At 39.5% G+C, this 17,902-nt stretch overlaps 1 protein-coding gene across 1 annotated transcript; it reads right to left on the bottom strand.

The window, feature by feature from the left end:
• Positions 1–221: 221 nt before the first annotated feature.
• Positions 222–10,130, bottom strand: LOC141551662 (histone H2A, embryonic-like). Its single transcript, XM_074283550.1, has 3 exons — positions 10,112–10,130; positions 1,818–2,142; positions 222–1,707 (listed from the first exon to the last, which is right to left on the bottom strand). Exon 3 carries the CDS (start codon positions 755–757, stop codon positions 326–328), a length of 432 nt encoding a protein of 143 aa, XP_074139651.1. The 5' UTR covers positions 758–1,707; positions 1,818–2,142; positions 10,112–10,130; the 3' UTR covers positions 222–325.
• Between the last annotated feature and the right edge of the window lie 7,772 nt (positions 10,131–17,902).

A 17,902-nucleotide genomic window follows, 5' to 3' on the forward strand; every position in this document is an offset into this window, starting at 1 on the left:
ATTCTAAATAGATCTGAGGGTTCCTTTAGGCAAATGGTAGGAGATGAAACTAGGGAAGATGGGGTGAAAGGTCTTGAAGGCCAGATAAATGCAATTTATACTATAGAAATTTGGTACCCATCCCCATAGAGAAACAAGAGATCAGTTCCTTCTTTATAAGACATGACCACATCTCTAGAAGTGGAATTTACAAAGAGAATGATGAGTCTGAACAAAACTGCTTTGGATTTAATCTCTTTTAATAGGTTTGCGGGGTGATGAAATTGGAGGACCCAGAGAACAGAAGTGTTTACTGCATAAGATTCTGGGCTCTCTCCAAGCTGGCTCACTTGGCCTTCACCGAATAAGTTTGGGGTTGTCCAACATGGCACTGGCTGCTGCGGGCCTTGCTGGTTGGCTGCAGCAGCTCTGAGTGGATGCGAGGCAAGACTGTGCCCTGGGAGATGGTGACATGGCCAAAGAGCTGGTTGAGCTCAGCATCATTGCGCACAGCCAGCTGCACATGGCGGGGAGCAATGCGACTTTTCTGGTTGTCACGGGCAGCATTGCCTGCCAGCTCTAAGATCTCAGCAGTCAGATACTCTAACACCGCAGCCAGGAAAACAGGGGCACCTGAGGCCAGTCTCTGGGCATAGTGGCCCTGGCGCAGAAAGCGGTCCACACGGCTCACGGGGAACTGCAGTTGGGCCCTTGAGGAGCGTGATCGAGTTCGGGCACGGGGATGCGAAGGTCCTTGATGACATCGCTTCTCAGGCATGACGTTATCCTGAGGTCTTCTAGCATCCCCAACTCGTCCAGGCACCTGTGTTAGGTCCCATAACAGGGACCCTTTTATACACTCAGACTCACAATTTCAATTGGCCCATAGATAGCCAATGAGAAGCTAAGGACCGATTGTGAGATGAGAAACTCATCCCCGCTGGTTGTGATGTCATTACCTTCTCCTTTCTTGCCAACTCTTTCTACCTGGGCTCCTTTCTTTAACTTCTTCTTTTCCCATGATGGGACCACAATTTCCCATGAGGAGGCAAGTACGCCATCTTTCACTGAAACTAGCTTTTTCAGAAATCCAGACCTTGGTCCATCACGTTATTCAGCGAATATATTTTTATTGCTTCCCAAATATTACCTTCTAACCAAATGCTGTACTTAATGGCCACATGTTTTGTTGTATCTCCTCCCCAGTCATGTCCTCTTCCGTTTTCTTACATACCCAACCTTCAGTATCTAGCTGTGTTTTCTTCATAATGAAACAAGCCTTCCTTGAGCACCATGGCCTATAGTGATGATTCTCACCTCATTTATCATGGGTATCTGTCATTTACATATTATTCCTATACTCTATTTGTCATATTGAGCAATTTATTTCTTGTATTGATATTTAACGATTCACATATTAATGTCTTCTTTTCCCAAGGGCAGGGCAACTGTAGAATGATCAATAGGTAGCTAGATTCTAAAACCCTATGATCATATGGTTCTATGACTCTAGAAGCTAGACCAGGAAAGGAAAGGGAAGGCAGTTGGAGCAAAGAGGCATCATTCATCATTCAGAGTCAATGCCTTTATTAACCCAAAGGGATTGGAGCCCCAAGGAAAAAAAGATATCTGGACTTTAAGGAGTAACCAGCGGGGTTGTGTGTTGTCTTGGTTTAGTCCTCAGAGGGACAAGATGGTGTTTTCTTCTCGGTGAAAGCATCTGCTCCTCTGAAAAGTAAACATAGAGACACATGAAAGGGACTGACTGCAGAATTAGAATCAGGAGAACTGAATGGCAAGGAAGGAAGCTGGAGGTGGGCTAAAGTTTTGGAACTAACCAGAAAAACTCAAGCAAGAAGATCTGATGCAACCACACCGATGGAGTCAGGATGGGAGGAGAGCTTTCAAGGACAGGAGCTGAGTAGGTCCTAGAAAAAAGTTCCAAGGAGTGCTCTGCTCCTTACTGTTCCTTTATTCTACACTGGGCAAGCAGCTTGACTTCTGTGGAGCTTGATCACTTCAGGTCCAGCTCCTATGATCCCACACTGTAGATCTGTAGCTTCCTCCTCTGAGATATGGTCATAGTTGCCCTTTGTTTACCTACTTCCCAGTGATGTTGTAGGGCTCAAGAGGAAGGACATGACATGTTTCAGGAACAACTTTCTAGTAATGTTATTGGTGGTGATGGTGAAAAGGAAAAGCAGTGTTATTATGACATGTCATGGTCATATGTCATATGTCATATCTTGACAGCTAGCCCTGGCTAGGACTAGAGGGGAGGGAGATGTTGTCTTTGAGAGTTCCAATCCTGGGAACATCACAGCCTGAAAGCCTAAAAGGGGAGTGGTGTGTGTGTGTGTGTGTGTGTGTGTGTGTGTGTGTGTGTGTGTGAAAGAGAAAGAGAGAGAGAAAGAGAGAGAGAGAGAGAGAGAGAGAGAGAGAGAGAGAGAGAGAGAGAGAGAGAGGAGAAAGGAGAGAGAAATTGATAGAGTGGATTGTTCAGGTGTGTATATGGATTGATTAATTAGATTTGTATTGGGGTGTGTGTGTATGTGTGAAATTGATTGACTGGTTATGTGTTGGTGATGGTGATGATGAGTGGACAGGGAAGAACTGACCTTTTCTCATTCTTATCCGATCTGATCTTAAACCTTTCAAAGACTCCTAAGTGTCCCATAGGTCCTCATGCTCTGTCCCCTGGCACTTTCATCAGCCTTACACACCATACACATAGTGTCTTTGAACCTTATGCCATTCAGAGAAGACACAGTTCTGGTTTCTATCTTCAGAGGGAAATAGCACAGAGGGAATGCAACTGGCCTAGAATCTTGAGTTCTGGCTTTTAGTTTTGGCTCTGCTATCTAATTACATGTGTGACCCTGGGTCCCACTAAGGACCCTCTCCTGGTCTCTCTCAATGTTAATGTCTTCCTTCTGTTGATTGTCTGCAATTTAACCTATATAGAGCTTGATTATATATAACTGTTCGCATGTTTGTCTCCCCATTAGACTGCGAGTTACTTAAGAGCTTTTTTTTTTCTTTTTTCTGCCCCAATATTTAGTGCAAGGCTTGGCCCAAAGCAGATGCTCAATAAATACTGATTGACGTTGACATACAAAGAAACGAAATATAATGGTCACAGAGAAAACAAAATTTTAAACAACACAGAAATGGATGCAAGAAAGCATATTCCCCCACGCCTAGGACAGTGCCTAACATAACCTTAATACATTGCTTATTGGGAGATTGATTAAAATCTCTCTGTCCTAACTCCTGGTAGATGCTCTCAGGGACTTTTAGATCTGAGAGGACAAGGAGAAGAAAGGTTATCAGGTAATTGTAATATAATAATGATGATGATGATGATGATGATAACTCCTGTTTACATGTGATTACAAAGATTTACAAAGCACTCTACGTCTAATAAGCCTGAGAAAGTATAATATAATCTTACTACACAAATATTGAGTGATCCCTCATGTCCTGTGTCTCAGGTGCCAGAGATACAAAGACCAAAAGGATATAGTCTTGCCTTAGGAAGTTTATGCTGCAAATACAATCCTCTCCATAGAACTGAGACATAATATAGACCAACTGCCTAATTTATGAGGTGGGATCCCAAAGGCCCAGAGTTGTGAAGTGGTCTGTACAGGGTCATAAACAGCAGAATCAAAGATACTTGGCTGGATTCACCTGGTAAATGGGCTAGGACTCAAACCCCATCATCTAAAGTTTCTAGATTAGCTTTTTCCCATTAGATCACCTCTAGACAGTCCTAAATTGAGAGTTCCTAGAATTGAGTATTCACTTTTACTTGATACAGATTCCAAGTACCGAGTTTGCAGCAAAATGGTAAGTTCCTCATTGAGAAAAGAACAATATTTTTGTGCTGCTTGGTGGTCACCCAGTGCAGCATCCAAAGGAACTGAAACACTAAGATTCGCTAGCTCATTCTTATCTCGGAAAGGCTCCATACACCTGCCAGAGAAACAACACTTTTTCTCTCCCAGGCAATGATCATCTAACCAACAGGTGTGGGTTCAGTTATTCCTGGGGCAAACCTTGGTCACAGCAGAACACTGACCAGACTTAACTGTGGGGGGAAGAAGTGAGGGGGACAATGGGTGAGAGGAACAGAGAATAAGTAGTCTTATTACCAGAAGGAATCCAATGGGGTCTGCCTAAAAGCAGCCTTGCAGGACAGTGGCTATAAGGAGAAGTCACCTCTGTTGGGGTTGGAGTCTGTTATCTGCATAAAGCAATTTGAAGGGTTTCATTGCCTGAAAACTATGAGAGGCCTAAGGAATATAGTTGAGTGATGAATTTGGAATCCAAAGTTCAAAGTCTTGGATTCAAAGGATGTATTATTATTTTTTTTAATCATGGCATTAATGCACATTATACAATTTTTTTCTTCAGGTTGCATTCATCCCCAGCACCACCTTTTTGACCTCTGCTGACCTGCAGGAGCCACTAAAAAGTTCCCTTTATACTAAATATTCTCTGGTCCCCTCCCAGCACCTGCCATCAATGCTCATCGGATCTGAAGTCCTTCATTTAGGGAGTTAGCACAGAACAAAGAATTTAGATCTGGCTGGGGACTTTGGACCAATTATGATCCTGGGGATGCCGAGGGAGAGGACACAGAAATACTCTAGGGAACAGGAATAGCATTTCAGTGACAAGCCCACAAAAGGCCATCAGGAAGGCGATCTCAGGACAGAAACAATAGGTCTAAGTGTTAGGGAAGGAAGTCCCTTTCCCTTCCTTTTCATGCCAGTCTCTGAACCAGCCTCACTTGGCCCTCTTGCTTCCAGGCTCTTCCCAAATTCCCACCAACTTCATTTCCCTAAAACACTGAATCCATCATGCAATCATTCAGTTGCCTGAGAATGCATTTCTTCTGATCCCAGAATCCAGGACTGAGCTCTTTAGCCAGGCATTGAAGCGCCTCTTAAAGTGCCACAGTGAATACCCCAGTCTCAGAGAAGGAGAGGAGCCAGAGAAGAACTATGTTTGCTCTTATTCAAGCCTGCATGCACATAATCACTCTATTACCACCTCTCCCTTCCCTTACTATGCCTGCAAATGGACAAAGAAAGTGGCAACTGAGCAGCAAACCATATCATTCATGGCTCTTGTGCTCATACAGAACTCCTGTAAGGAGGAGGTTTTATTTTTTGCAAAATACTTCCTTACTGGGGGCAACATCGTGTTATTTCTTGCTGCCCCTAAGGTGTGTAAGAAAGAAATTAATCCCAGTTCCCTCAACTGGGTGGTATAAACACAGGGTCTAGGCCTGGAGTTGATTCTAACCTCATTTACCAGCTGTGTGACTTTGGGAAAATTACTTAAGCTAGTTAAACTAAGTTGTTTCCTCATCTGTAAAATGAGGATAATAGTACATACATCTCCAGGTTGTTATGAGTATTAACTGAGATAACTGTAAGGCATTTAGTGGAGTGCCTAGTACATGGTAAGTACTTAGTAAATCATTATTTTCCTTCCTTCCTTCCTTCTTTTCTCCCTTCCTTCCTTCTTTTCTCCCTTCCTTCCTTCCTTCCTTCCTTCTTTCCTTCCTTCTTTTCTTCCTTCTTTCTTCCCATCTTCCCTCCCTTCCTTCTTTCCCTCTTTTCTTCTTCCTTCTCTCCCTTCCTTCCTTTCTTTCTTCCTTCCTCCCTCCCTCCCACTATCCCTTCTTTCCTACCTTCATTTCCTTCCTTCGCTCGCTCTCCTTTTTTTCTTCCTCCTTTGCTTCCCTCCTTCCTTCCCTCCTTCCTTCCCTCCTTCCTTCCCTCCCTCCTTCCTTCCTTCCCTCCCTCCTTCCTTCCTTCCCTCCCTCCCTCCTTCCTTCCCTCCCTCCTTCCTTCCTTCCCTCCCTCCCTCCTTTCCTTTCCTTCCTTCCTTCCTTCCTTCCTTCCTTCCTTCCTTCCTTCCTTCCTTCCTTCCTTCCTTCCTTCCTTCCTTCCTTCCTTCCCTCTCTTCTTCATTCCTTCCTTCTTTCCTTTCTCTTCCTTCCTCATTCCTTTGTTTTCTACTGCATGGAAGTGAAGGATGGGGGGAGAAAGCATTTTGCAAACTTCAAAGGCTAATAGAAATAAGAGACTTTGTGAAAGGGAATGTAACCCAGTGTAGAGAGAATTTCATTTTTCTCAATCTAGAGGACATGAGTTCCAATCTTGACTCTTCCTCTTGATTTCCTATGTGACCTTAAGCAAGTCACTTACCCTGTGAGCCTTAATTTTCTCATTTGTAAAATGAGAGGTATGGCTGGGTTTGATGATCTTTAAGAGCTCTGTAGAGAAATGATCATCTAGTCTAGATGGGCTTTTTAAATGCACAGTTACTTTGAGCTCAACAGCCCAGTAAACCATAGGGTTAGTAGACTACATATTCTGAGATGTCCACATGTCAGGCAGAGCACAGTGCAAATGCTCATAAGGACTGGAAAGATCACACAATGGATTAGTTTTACAGAGTAGAATATAAGATCTTGAATCATACTAGGAGAAAGGATCATCCCACGCACTATAGAACTGGGTCAGCTTCATCAGCGGTTCAAAGGGAGCCAGTCCAACTTTCAGAAATTTGGGGATGGGGCCAAGATCCCTTGGGTTGGCGTCTGAATCCCAGCTCTGCTACTTCACTAGTTCTGTGCTCATGCGTCAGACACCGTTTCTCAAGTTCCCAACAATAAAATTGGGGTAAATGCTACTTAACATTTCATATCTTCCAGGTTATTTTAAGAAAATTTTAATATTTTTATGGCATTTTAAGGTTTTGGAAGTTATTTGGTCTTTACAAATGGAAGTTCTATTATTCCCATTTTGCAGATAGGGAAACTGAAGTTCAGAAAGTTTAATTGATTTGCCACAGGTCACATAGCTACTAAATGTCCAAGGCAAGATGTTACTTCAAGTCTTCTAAACTTCAGGCCCAGCAGATTTTATCCACTGTACCACCTAGAAAAACTTAGAAAGGCAAGCACCTTAGAAACTGTAAACTCACTTTAGAAACACACATAGGGATCATGATTACCTCTGATCGGCATGGTACAGGTTTGGCCGCAGGAGCTGCTGACACAACATTTGGCCTCCCCATCGCAGTCCAGGTCAGTATGGCATGCCTTCCCGCAAAGGGGATTGAGATGGTGCTCCTCGGAGGAGGAGAAAGAAAAGGTAGCCAGGGGGCAACTGCCATCTTTCTCTGGAAGAGAGCAGAACCATCTGTGGCTTCCTTCTCCTATGCCCTACCTACCCTCGTTCTGTTTCTATTTGCTCCCAGTCTGGGGTTGAAGGTAGTTATGTCTCTTCTAAGCAGCCTTCCTTGATCTAGAGGAGCTGGAGTGAGCTGAAGTACCCTGAGAACTGCCTCCATTTCAGATTCCCCATCCACCTCCCTTCCCATAGCTATCAAGGCACCCTGACTGGGAAATCCCAAAGTCTTAGTTCCCATAGTACCATGGACAGGGACCCCTCCCATACTGAACCATATTCTCTTACCTTGGGTAGTGTTCATACATAGCCAATTGCAGCCTTGTGGGCAGCATTTCAGGTCTTGGGGACAGCTGGAATCACCATGGCACATCTGTTTACACTCAGTTCTATCTGACAACACCTGGCGGAAATTTGGGCAGTGCCCAGCCTTCTCTGCAATGAACAGGAACCATGAACACTCTGCCAACTTCTCCATTATGAAAGGAACATTCTGCTGCTTCTCTCCTGCTGCCTAAGCTCTTCCCAGCCTTTGCCCCCTTCCATTTCCTCTTTCCACCCCCCCATATCCCTTCCTTCCTGCCCCCTTTCATGAAGTCAGGTCCCAAAGGTTCTTTCAAACCTAAACCTGTGACAAGCCATTACTCATATCTCTCCCTGTTGAATCATCCTCATCAAATTCAGATGCCACATTCTCCTTGAAGATTTACCTAATATACCCTCCTAGGTAAGTGTCCTTTTATTAGGTTTTTCTGAAGTACTCTGTCTCCTTTGCTTAGTGCATTTTAAAATATAGTTGTTTTCCCTATTCCTAGCCTGCTCCCTCCCCTTTTAATCTGTCAACTCTTGTTCTTCATTTTTAAAGTCCTTGTGTGGAGCAAACTGTCTGCACAGTAACTATTTAATAAAAATGGTCCAATTGAGTCCATCTTTTCCTCCTCCTCTCCTTTCCTACTTCTCCCCTCCCATCTCCTTTCTTTCCTCTTCTTTTCTTTTTACAATTCTTTCTTGCTCCTGTCAGGAAGCTGCATGTCTTCCCTCAGGCCTACTTTGTACAAGGAGGTGAGAAGAAAAGCAGAGCTTTCTCCAAAGGGCTAAGACAGGAAGGTTCCACAACTGGGAGAAGTTAAAATTATGGGAATTGGAAACAAAATGTGGGATGAGGTGAGAACAGAAAGAGTGAGGAAGATGGGCAGATATTCTTAGTGTACAGCTGGAAGGAACTGGAGCATACTGTGCTAACAAAACTAGAAGTAGGAGCTAGAATTTGAAACTACTTCCACCCAGTCTCCTTATCTCAGAGATGAGAAAAGCGAGATCCAGAGAGATGTGAAGACCTATTCCAAATTACAGTATTAAGGGGTGTTAGAAGGCCAGGACTATAACCCTTATTTCCTGCCCAAACCCCTTTCCATGATACCCCAACAATTCTAGGGATCCTTGAAATAAGAATAATTGATAACCAATGGGGGCCATTATTTGCCTCCCAATGCCCCCTCTGCAAATTCTAGACAGGCAAACTAAACCTACAAACTTGGGAGTTGAGAACCAGGAGAGAATCGGGGAGAGGGAGGGCCCAGGAAGCAGGAGAAGACAAGAAAAGGGGAACATCTCCAGCAGTTGCAGGTCTCCTACCTACTGAATTCTGAGCAGCCCATGCTCCTAGGGCCAGCAGGACCAAGGTCAAAATCTGTACTGACTGCATGATGAGGCAGTGGTTCCCTCTTGCTGGGCTGTGGAAGTGGTTGAATGGCCATTCTAGATGCTCCAGCAGGATTTAAAAGAGAGCCAGATTTGGGAGTGGGAGGGAGGGGCCCAGAAGGGTGGAGCAAAAAGTGGAGGAGGGGGAAGGAGAGAAGCAGGACAGCTGGTTCTCTTAGGAGTTCCTGGTTTAAACTATTACTCTGTCTTTTAGGGAGAGGAGGAAGAGGTAACAACCCTAAACAGGGAGCCAGAACATTCACCCCCTCCAACACAATTTTTAAGCTAATTATATTTGTGTGACTATGGATACACTATTTCATGAATCAGAACCTTAGTTTCTTTGTAAAATGGGAGTGATCATTTTTAAATCACAGTAAGAAATACTTCAATCCTTCAAGGATCTGTGGTCCCCAATAATGTAGACTAGAGCTCCTTTATTTTTTTTATAATAGGTATCATATGACAATCCCCTCCCCCAAAACCCCAACTCTATTTTCTGGGAAATAGCCTCTCTCCTATAACAGATGTGCACAGTTCAACTCCGGGGTTCCACTTCAAAGCCTTTCCAAGTTTGGTAGAACTTGCTTTGATCCTTTAAAAACTCAGTACTAAAACATTAGAGGAAGCTTGGGAGAAAAATACTTTGTAATCTATAAAAACTGCCATTGGTGCGGTGTTTGAAGATTTGCAAAGCACTTTACATATATTTTCATGTGAATCTTCACAACAAGTCTGGGAGAGAGGTGCTCTATTTTACGGATAACTCAACTGAGGTCGAAGAAAGTAAAGTGATGACTTGCCCAGGGTTTAAATTCAAGTCTTCCTGATTCCATCATCTAGTACTTCACTTACTATGTCACCTGCTGTCATATAAATGCAAATGGTTATTATTAGGGCTATGAACAAGAGCACAAAATAGTCTGAAAAGAATTAAAAAATGAATAATACTCCAAAGGCAATGGAGAGGCAAGTGGTAGGTGTGAACCAGCTGCAAGGTATAAGGAGCAATAAAGATGAATTATAATAGATATCAGTAGGTAAAATGTACAATGGAAAATGAAGATGAACTGGTTATTCACAGAATATGAGTGAAGGACTGCCCATGTTCTTCAGTAGGAGCCTCATAAAGTCAGAAATTAAGAGCCTAAATATTTGGATGGATCTCCCGAGTCAGACTTATGGGAGGGTTGAAGGGAATTTGGGGAAATTGGGACATTAATGTGTTATTGGTGGAATTAATTATGGACTGATCTAACCATTTTAGAGAATAATTTGAAAGTATACCTAAAAGATTGTAAAGCTGTGCATACCCTTTGACCCATAAATACCACCAATATATATGTCTATGTTCCAAAGAGATTTTTTTTTAAAAAGAACTAGAATATATAAAAATATAGCAGCCCTTTTTGTGGGAGGAAATAATTAGAAATTTAATGCTCATCAATTGGGGAATGGTTGATAAAGCTGTTGTATATGATTGTGATGGAATACTATTGTGCTATAAGAAATTATGAGCAGGATGCTTTCAGAGAAACCTGAATTTATATGAATAGATGCAAAGAGAAGTAACAAGAAACAGGAGAATATTGTACCCAATAATAATGTACTTTGATCAACTGTGAATGACGTAGCTATTCTCAGCAGTCCAAAGATCCAAGACAATTCCAATGGACTTATGAAAAATGCTATCCACTTCTAGAAAATGAACTACTGAAGTTTGCTACAGATCAAAGCAACCTTAAAAAAATCCCTTTATCTGATGGTTTGTTTTTTGAGGTGTTATCTATGTTTTATAACATGACTGATTGGAAAATGTTTTGTATGATTTTATATGTATAACCCATATCAAATTATTCACCTCATTGAGGGGGAAAAGGAAAATGAGAGAATTTGGAACTCGAAATTAAAAAAAAAATTAAATGTTTTTACATGTAATTGGAAAAAGTAAAATAGGGAAGCTGGGAGAGGGGAATTAGAATTGAAACATACAGCAATATTTTCCTTCCCTAGAGGACCAGCATTATTATTTTTATTTGGCTTCCTACTTTAATTGAATTTAAATTGCTAGAATCTAAACTTTTAGACACATTTTCATGTTCTGGGAACTCGGGGCTAACTTTTTCTTGAGCACTTCACCCATGCTCATAGCTTATTATGGTCCTGCATATGGATAGTACATAGGAGAACTCCTTAGCAAAGAGTCAAAGAAATTACATAAGGAAGCCATTTTCCCGAAAGGCCTTCTTGCCTTTGTCAATGGAGCTAAATCTAGTGAGACCAGAAGGCTGGAGACTGCCTGGGGCTAAAGGTAGGCACCTTCCTAGCAGAGGGTGGAAGAGGAGCCCACTCTTCTCAGAATGGCCCTGGAGTCCTTCCTCTAGTCAAATTTTCTGAACCCATTTACCCTCAGGGTTGGATTAGTGAATTGTGGTCATGGGGAGTTGAAAGTAGAAGGGATGGGATTGGATAGTTTAAATCAAGACCCACAGCAGATCAGTCTGCTAAGAGAAGATTTCTGCCTTGGATTCGATGTTTGACTATTAATGATATATGCTTCTCTTGTCTTAGTTTTGTTTATAAAAATGTAAGAATTGGGCTAAATATCTAATAATAATGACGGACATTTTGGTAACATTCTATGAGAACAAAGCACTTTGCTCATATCGTCTCATTTGATGTTCCCTATTAGGTAAGAACTTCAGGGTTTTAACCCTGTATAAAAGTTGAGGAAATAAACTAAAGTAGACTCAGCATCTGGGCCAAGGTAACACAGCCATAAGAATCAAAAGTGACATTCAAACCCACTCCCTCCTGACTCAAAGCCCTTACTTTCTAATATTCTTTTAATGTCCAAGTGTTAAGAGCCTATGAACAAAATGATTATCATCTGATGGTAGACTTCCAAGTCAGTGGCTGCTATAAAACCTGTCAGTGACAACTCCACTTTGCAAGATTTTGATGAAGTGAAAAATCTTTTTTTTTTTTTTTTTTTTTTTTTTTTTTTGGATAAAACTACGTCCCCTTTGTCTAGATTGAAGAATCTATGACCCTTGCTCTCCAACAGCTCCCTCCCCAAATATTTTAACAAAAGGCTTTGTGGATACAGTTTGTGATATCAAAATCATTTCCAGATAGGTGATCCACAATCATTAAAATTAAGAGAAACAGTTAAGAAAAACCACAGATAAAACCACAGATACAATGACCACTTTGGACAGTGCATGTAATATTCCACCCCCCAAATTCCCCTTCCCCTCCTCACCTCTCTACCTCTAAAGGAAAGAGGAATACTTCATGATCTTTAGGACCAAGAAGGGTTATTACAGTTACTCAGAGTTAAACTTCCTTTTAGTATTCCTTTAATTGATATCATCATAGTCACCCTATATGTAGTTCCCCTGGTTCTGTTTATTTATGCATCAATTCATTTGGGATTTTCCATGTTTCTCTGAATTCTTCATATTCATTTCTCAATGTATAATAACTTTCCATTATATTCATATACCACAATTTGTTCAGCCATTGCTCTGTTGATAAGCATTTATTTTGTTTCTACTTTTTTGCTTCCATAAAAAAGTGTTGCTAAAAAGTATTTTGTTAAATAGGAAGCTTTTTTGTCTTTGATCCCCTTGAGGTGATCCAGTAATGGGATAAAGTAGTCAATAATTCAGTAGCTTTCTTGCTTAATTCTAAACTTTTCCTAAACAGTTTTGCAGTTCTAGCAACAGGAATATATATTTGCTTTCTGTTTCTATTATCATCTTTACTAATTAGATGAGCATGAAAATTTCTACACATCTTGGATATATCTGATTTATCAAATATTTGTTGCAAATATTTTTCCCTTATTCAATTTTTTCATCCTAACTACAATTTTCGTGCACTAAAAGCTTTTTAATTTTGTATAATCACATGTCTACTTTTTTTGAGGGTTGGTCTCTATTGCTTCTTTAAGAATGTCTGGTTTCCCTGCCCCACCCTTTATAGTTAGAATACCTTCTGTTTTTCTTTAATTTTTGATGTGACCTTTTAAATATTTTATGTCTTTATCCACGACTTTTCATTAACTCCACATATTATTCATCCTCCCTTCCTTTTCAATTATGCAAAATTTAGCTAAGATTTAAATGTTTGTTGAAAGTCAAGTTCAGATCTTATATCCTCAGTGGGGCCTGAATATGCAACCCATAGGAATCAGTTCTCCCTCTTCAAAGAGCCCATAACTCTTAGGATCTGCCTGTTTCAGTTGACTAATGATTCTGTTCTCTAACTTTCACATAAAGTCATAAACTGTTAGAACAATTTACGGGGAAGAAGTTGGATTGTATAAATCAAGCACATGGGCAAAATCAGGACCATAACATCCATCTTTTGATCCTTAAGTTCACTGTTCTTTCCCCTATATATCTTAATTGTATAAGAGTATGGATCCAATTCTTTTTATAAATTTCAATCTTATCTAGTCCAGAACCAGGTCTCTGTCTCACTTCCTAGCTGCTTCCAAAGACCCTGCCCTCTAACTCTTCTTTAGGTATTGCCTTCCCCCATAAAGATATTTAAAGACTGGAACTGTCTTGCTTGCTGGAATATGTATCCTCAGCAAAATACAGTGCTTAAAACATAGTAAGTGCTGCTTAAATAATTTTTCATTATTCACTTTTTCACCAATTCAATATGTATTATCCTTGCCAACTATAGAACACTGTGGTAAGTTTAGGGAAGAAGCAAATATAAATAAGACTTGGTCCATGCCTGTTCTTACAATCTGTTTACAAATCTTGGGAACAACTTGGAGGAAGGTCCTAGAAGATAGGAGTTGAGAGTCAAAGGGAATGGAAACCATTTATAGAATATCCATTTATCCTCTTCATTCCTGATCTCTGAGTCCATGAGAATTGATGATGGATTATGACCCTTTCCAGACTCTCCAGACTTGTCTTAACTACATAGGTCTATAATTCTCCAAGAAAAATCTATCCATTCAATATTCCTCTGAATTCTGTCTACATCCCCTCCTCATGCCCTTCATGCTTTCTATAATTCCTGAGTCACTTCTTAGAATCCCCTATTCTATTCAAGGCCTCTTCTGTCTCCTATACAGAGCTTTTATGATTTTTCCTGGTTGTAGTTTCTTTCCAGTTTCTTTCCACCCTCAATTTAATTTGTATCTGATTGTGGACATGTTGTTTTCCTATAGAAGAAGATAAGCTCTTTGGGGAAAATGCTGTAATTATTTTTGTCTTTCTATGCCTAAGTAGCTGGGACAGTGCTGGAACATAAATATTTATTGATTTGAATGCTTCCTCTGTGCCAGCCACATTCTAGGTTATTGATTCTCCAATATTTTTTGTTTCAGAATCCTTTAATATATTTTAAAATTATTGAGAACCCAAAAGAGTTTTTGTTTATGTTTTTATTTATCAATAATTATGTATTGGAAATTTCAAAAATTAAATAATTTTTTGATTCCACAAAAAATGTCACTTATAAATATTTTGTTAAATATGAGGCCTTTCTTTTTGTCTTTGATCCCCTTTAGGTGATCTAATAGTGAGATAATTTGGTCAATAGTTCAGTAGCTTTTCTTGATTAATTCTAAACTTTTCCCAAACAGTTGGCCTAATTCCCAGTTCCACTAATATTAATTCATTAAAGTAACAACAATTAACATGTTTTATGAAAAATAACTATATATTTCAAATAAAAACCATTTAGTGAGAAGAGAGGCATTGCTATACATATTTTTGCAAATCTCTTTGATATCTGGCCATAATACAAGAGAACTAGTTTCTCATATCTGCTTCTGCATTCAATTTGTTACAACATTTTGTTTTGGTGGAAGAATATGGAGAAAAATCTAGCCTAACACAGATTTGTAGTTGGAAAAGACAAAATTTTAGTAAGCAAATTTTATATATTAGTATTATCGTGAAAGCAGTTTTGACCTGTAAATTTCCTGAAAGGGTCTCAGGAACCCCTCAAGAACCCTCATGAGGCCTTGAACCATGCCTTCAGAATCATTATTCTAGGTAATATGTTGAAAGTTCTGTGGACTTGGAAATGGGAGATCTGAATTGGAATCTTGACTCTGACTTAATAGATGCAGTCAACTTTTTTCTTCGTGCTTCAGTTTCTATCACCAAAATGAGATTGGATTAGATGATAATTACAATCCCTCCATCTCTAAATATAACAAAATATAAGGAGTAGATATTAAAGAAAATTAGGAGAAATGATCTATATGGACTAATGTCAGGGAAGGAGACAATAGAGGGAAGGCAACAATCAATGTTGGAAGAAATCTTAAAAGCCATTTGTTTAGTCCATATTCCCACTCATTGTGGAAATTTCCCATTTTACAAGTTATGAGTTGGTCTTTCATTCAGATCAGTCTTTTACTAATCTGAGATCTACTCCCCTATAACTCTGGGTCTCTGAAGTTATAGAAAATAAGTCTATTCTTCTTCCTAAAAGCCCCTTAAATATTTTAAAACCTCAATTGCTTTTCACCTCCTCCCCCAAAATTTTCTCTTCCTCAAACTTCTCATCCTAAACTCTTTCAATAGTTTTTCATATTTCAAGACCTATCATCTCTCTTGTTCCCCTTTAAACCTATTAGGTTATCATTACCTCTTAAAATGTGATGCCCAGGATGAATCACTGAATACAGAGCACATTTCCCCTTAGCCACATCTCCTGCAAAGTGAATTATTCTGGCTAGCTGCTCATTCCAAATAACTAAGATGTATGTTCCTATTACGCTGATAAAAACAAAACAAAACAAAAACAATGCACCATTCCCTACATTTGAGGAAGTTTGGAATACCGGTTAAAGAACCTGTCTTGGATTGTGGAAGACCTGGCTTCAATTCTTGATTCTGTAAAGTATTAACTTATGTGACTATAGGCAAATCACTTAACCTCTTGGTGCCCCTAGGCAACTCAACTTTCTAAAACTAAAAGGTTTTGTTTCGCTCTGTTAGTGGAGGAAGTTTCCCTACCCGGAAACCCCTACACTTGTGAAACAGCAGGGTACACCAGAAAAAGGGGAAAAAAAAACATCTTTCACCTTTCCTAGGATCATCACCGTGAACATCTATGAGAGTGCTCTTTCGTAGTACCCACAGTGATGCCCTCAGGCACTACTGATTTATGTAATACTTTTTGCCCTAAATTAAATGGTACTAGACCTTTAGGTTTAGTGAATTCTTTTATCTTCTTGTCACAGTTTTTCTTTCTTCTTGACTGTCTTTGTTAACTGTCGTTTCTTGTTGCTATTTATGTCCTTTATGATTCTTCCCCTTCTAATTCATCATTTCTAATTAGCCATAGGCTAGAAAACCTGGTAACTCTGCTTGTTAAAAATTGTTTATAAAAGAGCCTGAGGCTATACTTGCAAAAAGCCAATCAAGATAGATTTGGAGATACTACCTTGTAATTAAATCTTGAAATTTTATTGTTTTGATGGTTTTTGATGACTCCATCAACTATTGCCAACAGACAACATTTATTAAAGTACTCTTTAAAAAAAAAAAATTCTCATTTTATAACCAAACAAGAAATTGACTTAAGCATAAAAAATATCAAATGCTAACTTCCTCTTTAATTTTTGTCCTTTAATCATAAATGAGAAGCAGTGGCCAGAAATTAGAGGTAACTAATATTCAGCTGAACAGAGAGGACACATATATATATGCACATACATTATATATATTATATGTGTTTATATATATAATATATATACACACACACACTTTGTCTCTGCTCATACATTATATATATTACATAATGTATGTATGTATATGTATACACATACTTTGTCTCTGCTCATATATATTATATGTATATTACATATATATAATTTATGTATATATGTATATACACCCCCACACTGTTTCTGCTCATACATTTTATATATATAATATATATATATACACATATATATATATACACACACACATATAATGTATGTATGTATATATATACACACACCCACACACTGTCTCTGCTCACACATTATATATATAGAGAGAAATACACACACATATGTAATGTATGTATGTGTATATACACACACACACAATTTATCTCTGCTCATGCATTTTATATATATATATATATATATATATATATATATACACACACACACACACACTTCATCTTTGCTCTAGGCTATTTTCCCCTTCCCCCTCACCCTTATTTCTCAGAGTCCCTTGATTTACTTTAAAACTCAGCTTTACCATTATCTTCTACATAAAACCTTTCCTGATCTCTTAGCTACAGACACTATCCTTGTATTGATGCTGCATGCATTCTGTCTGCTCATATATATGTGTATTATTGCCTCCACAGATTGGAATAAGCTCCTGGGATGGGGCAACTATTTTATATATATCTGTGTATCTTGAACACCTAGTGCCTGATGCATAGTAGATACTTAATACATACCTATTGGTTGGCTGATCTTCTGCCTATGACTCAGACAAGTGAAGGATGTCTCATGGATCTGTCTGTCACAGGAGAGATTCCAATTCAGATCACCAGAATCCAAGTGCAGCAGCTGTGACAGTTGCCCTGCCGACTTTACAGGGCTGGTGTGGGGATAAAATGAGACAGCCATCTTTGTTATCACCATCACCATCATCATCATCATCGCCCTCATCATGATCATGATCATGATCATTTTCCTTAATATTGGTTCTCAATTACAGTTCTGTTAGTAGGGATGCTGAATAGATTTGTTCTGGATATTTTCCAGAAGTGTTTGGGTCAGGATAAGACTACTTCTTTTTCTGACCACAGCTTATAATAAGCAATCAAAGATCAGCTTCTTCCATTAAAATCTTTTTCTGATGTCATATTATGCTATGGAGATGACCACAGGTTCTCACCACTATGTCAATAGCAGGTCTTACCAAGAGGGGCAGGCTTCAAGTGGGGGCCCTGTGATGGCCTGTGTATATGTCACAGATGAAGACGAGTCTAGCCAAGTTTGGAGAGGGTAA

This window comes from Sminthopsis crassicaudata, chromosome 1, assembly GCF_048593235.1.
Source record: "Sminthopsis crassicaudata isolate SCR6 chromosome 1, ASM4859323v1, whole genome shotgun sequence".
NCBI lineage: Eukaryota > Metazoa > Chordata > Mammalia > Dasyuromorphia > Dasyuridae > Sminthopsis > Sminthopsis crassicaudata.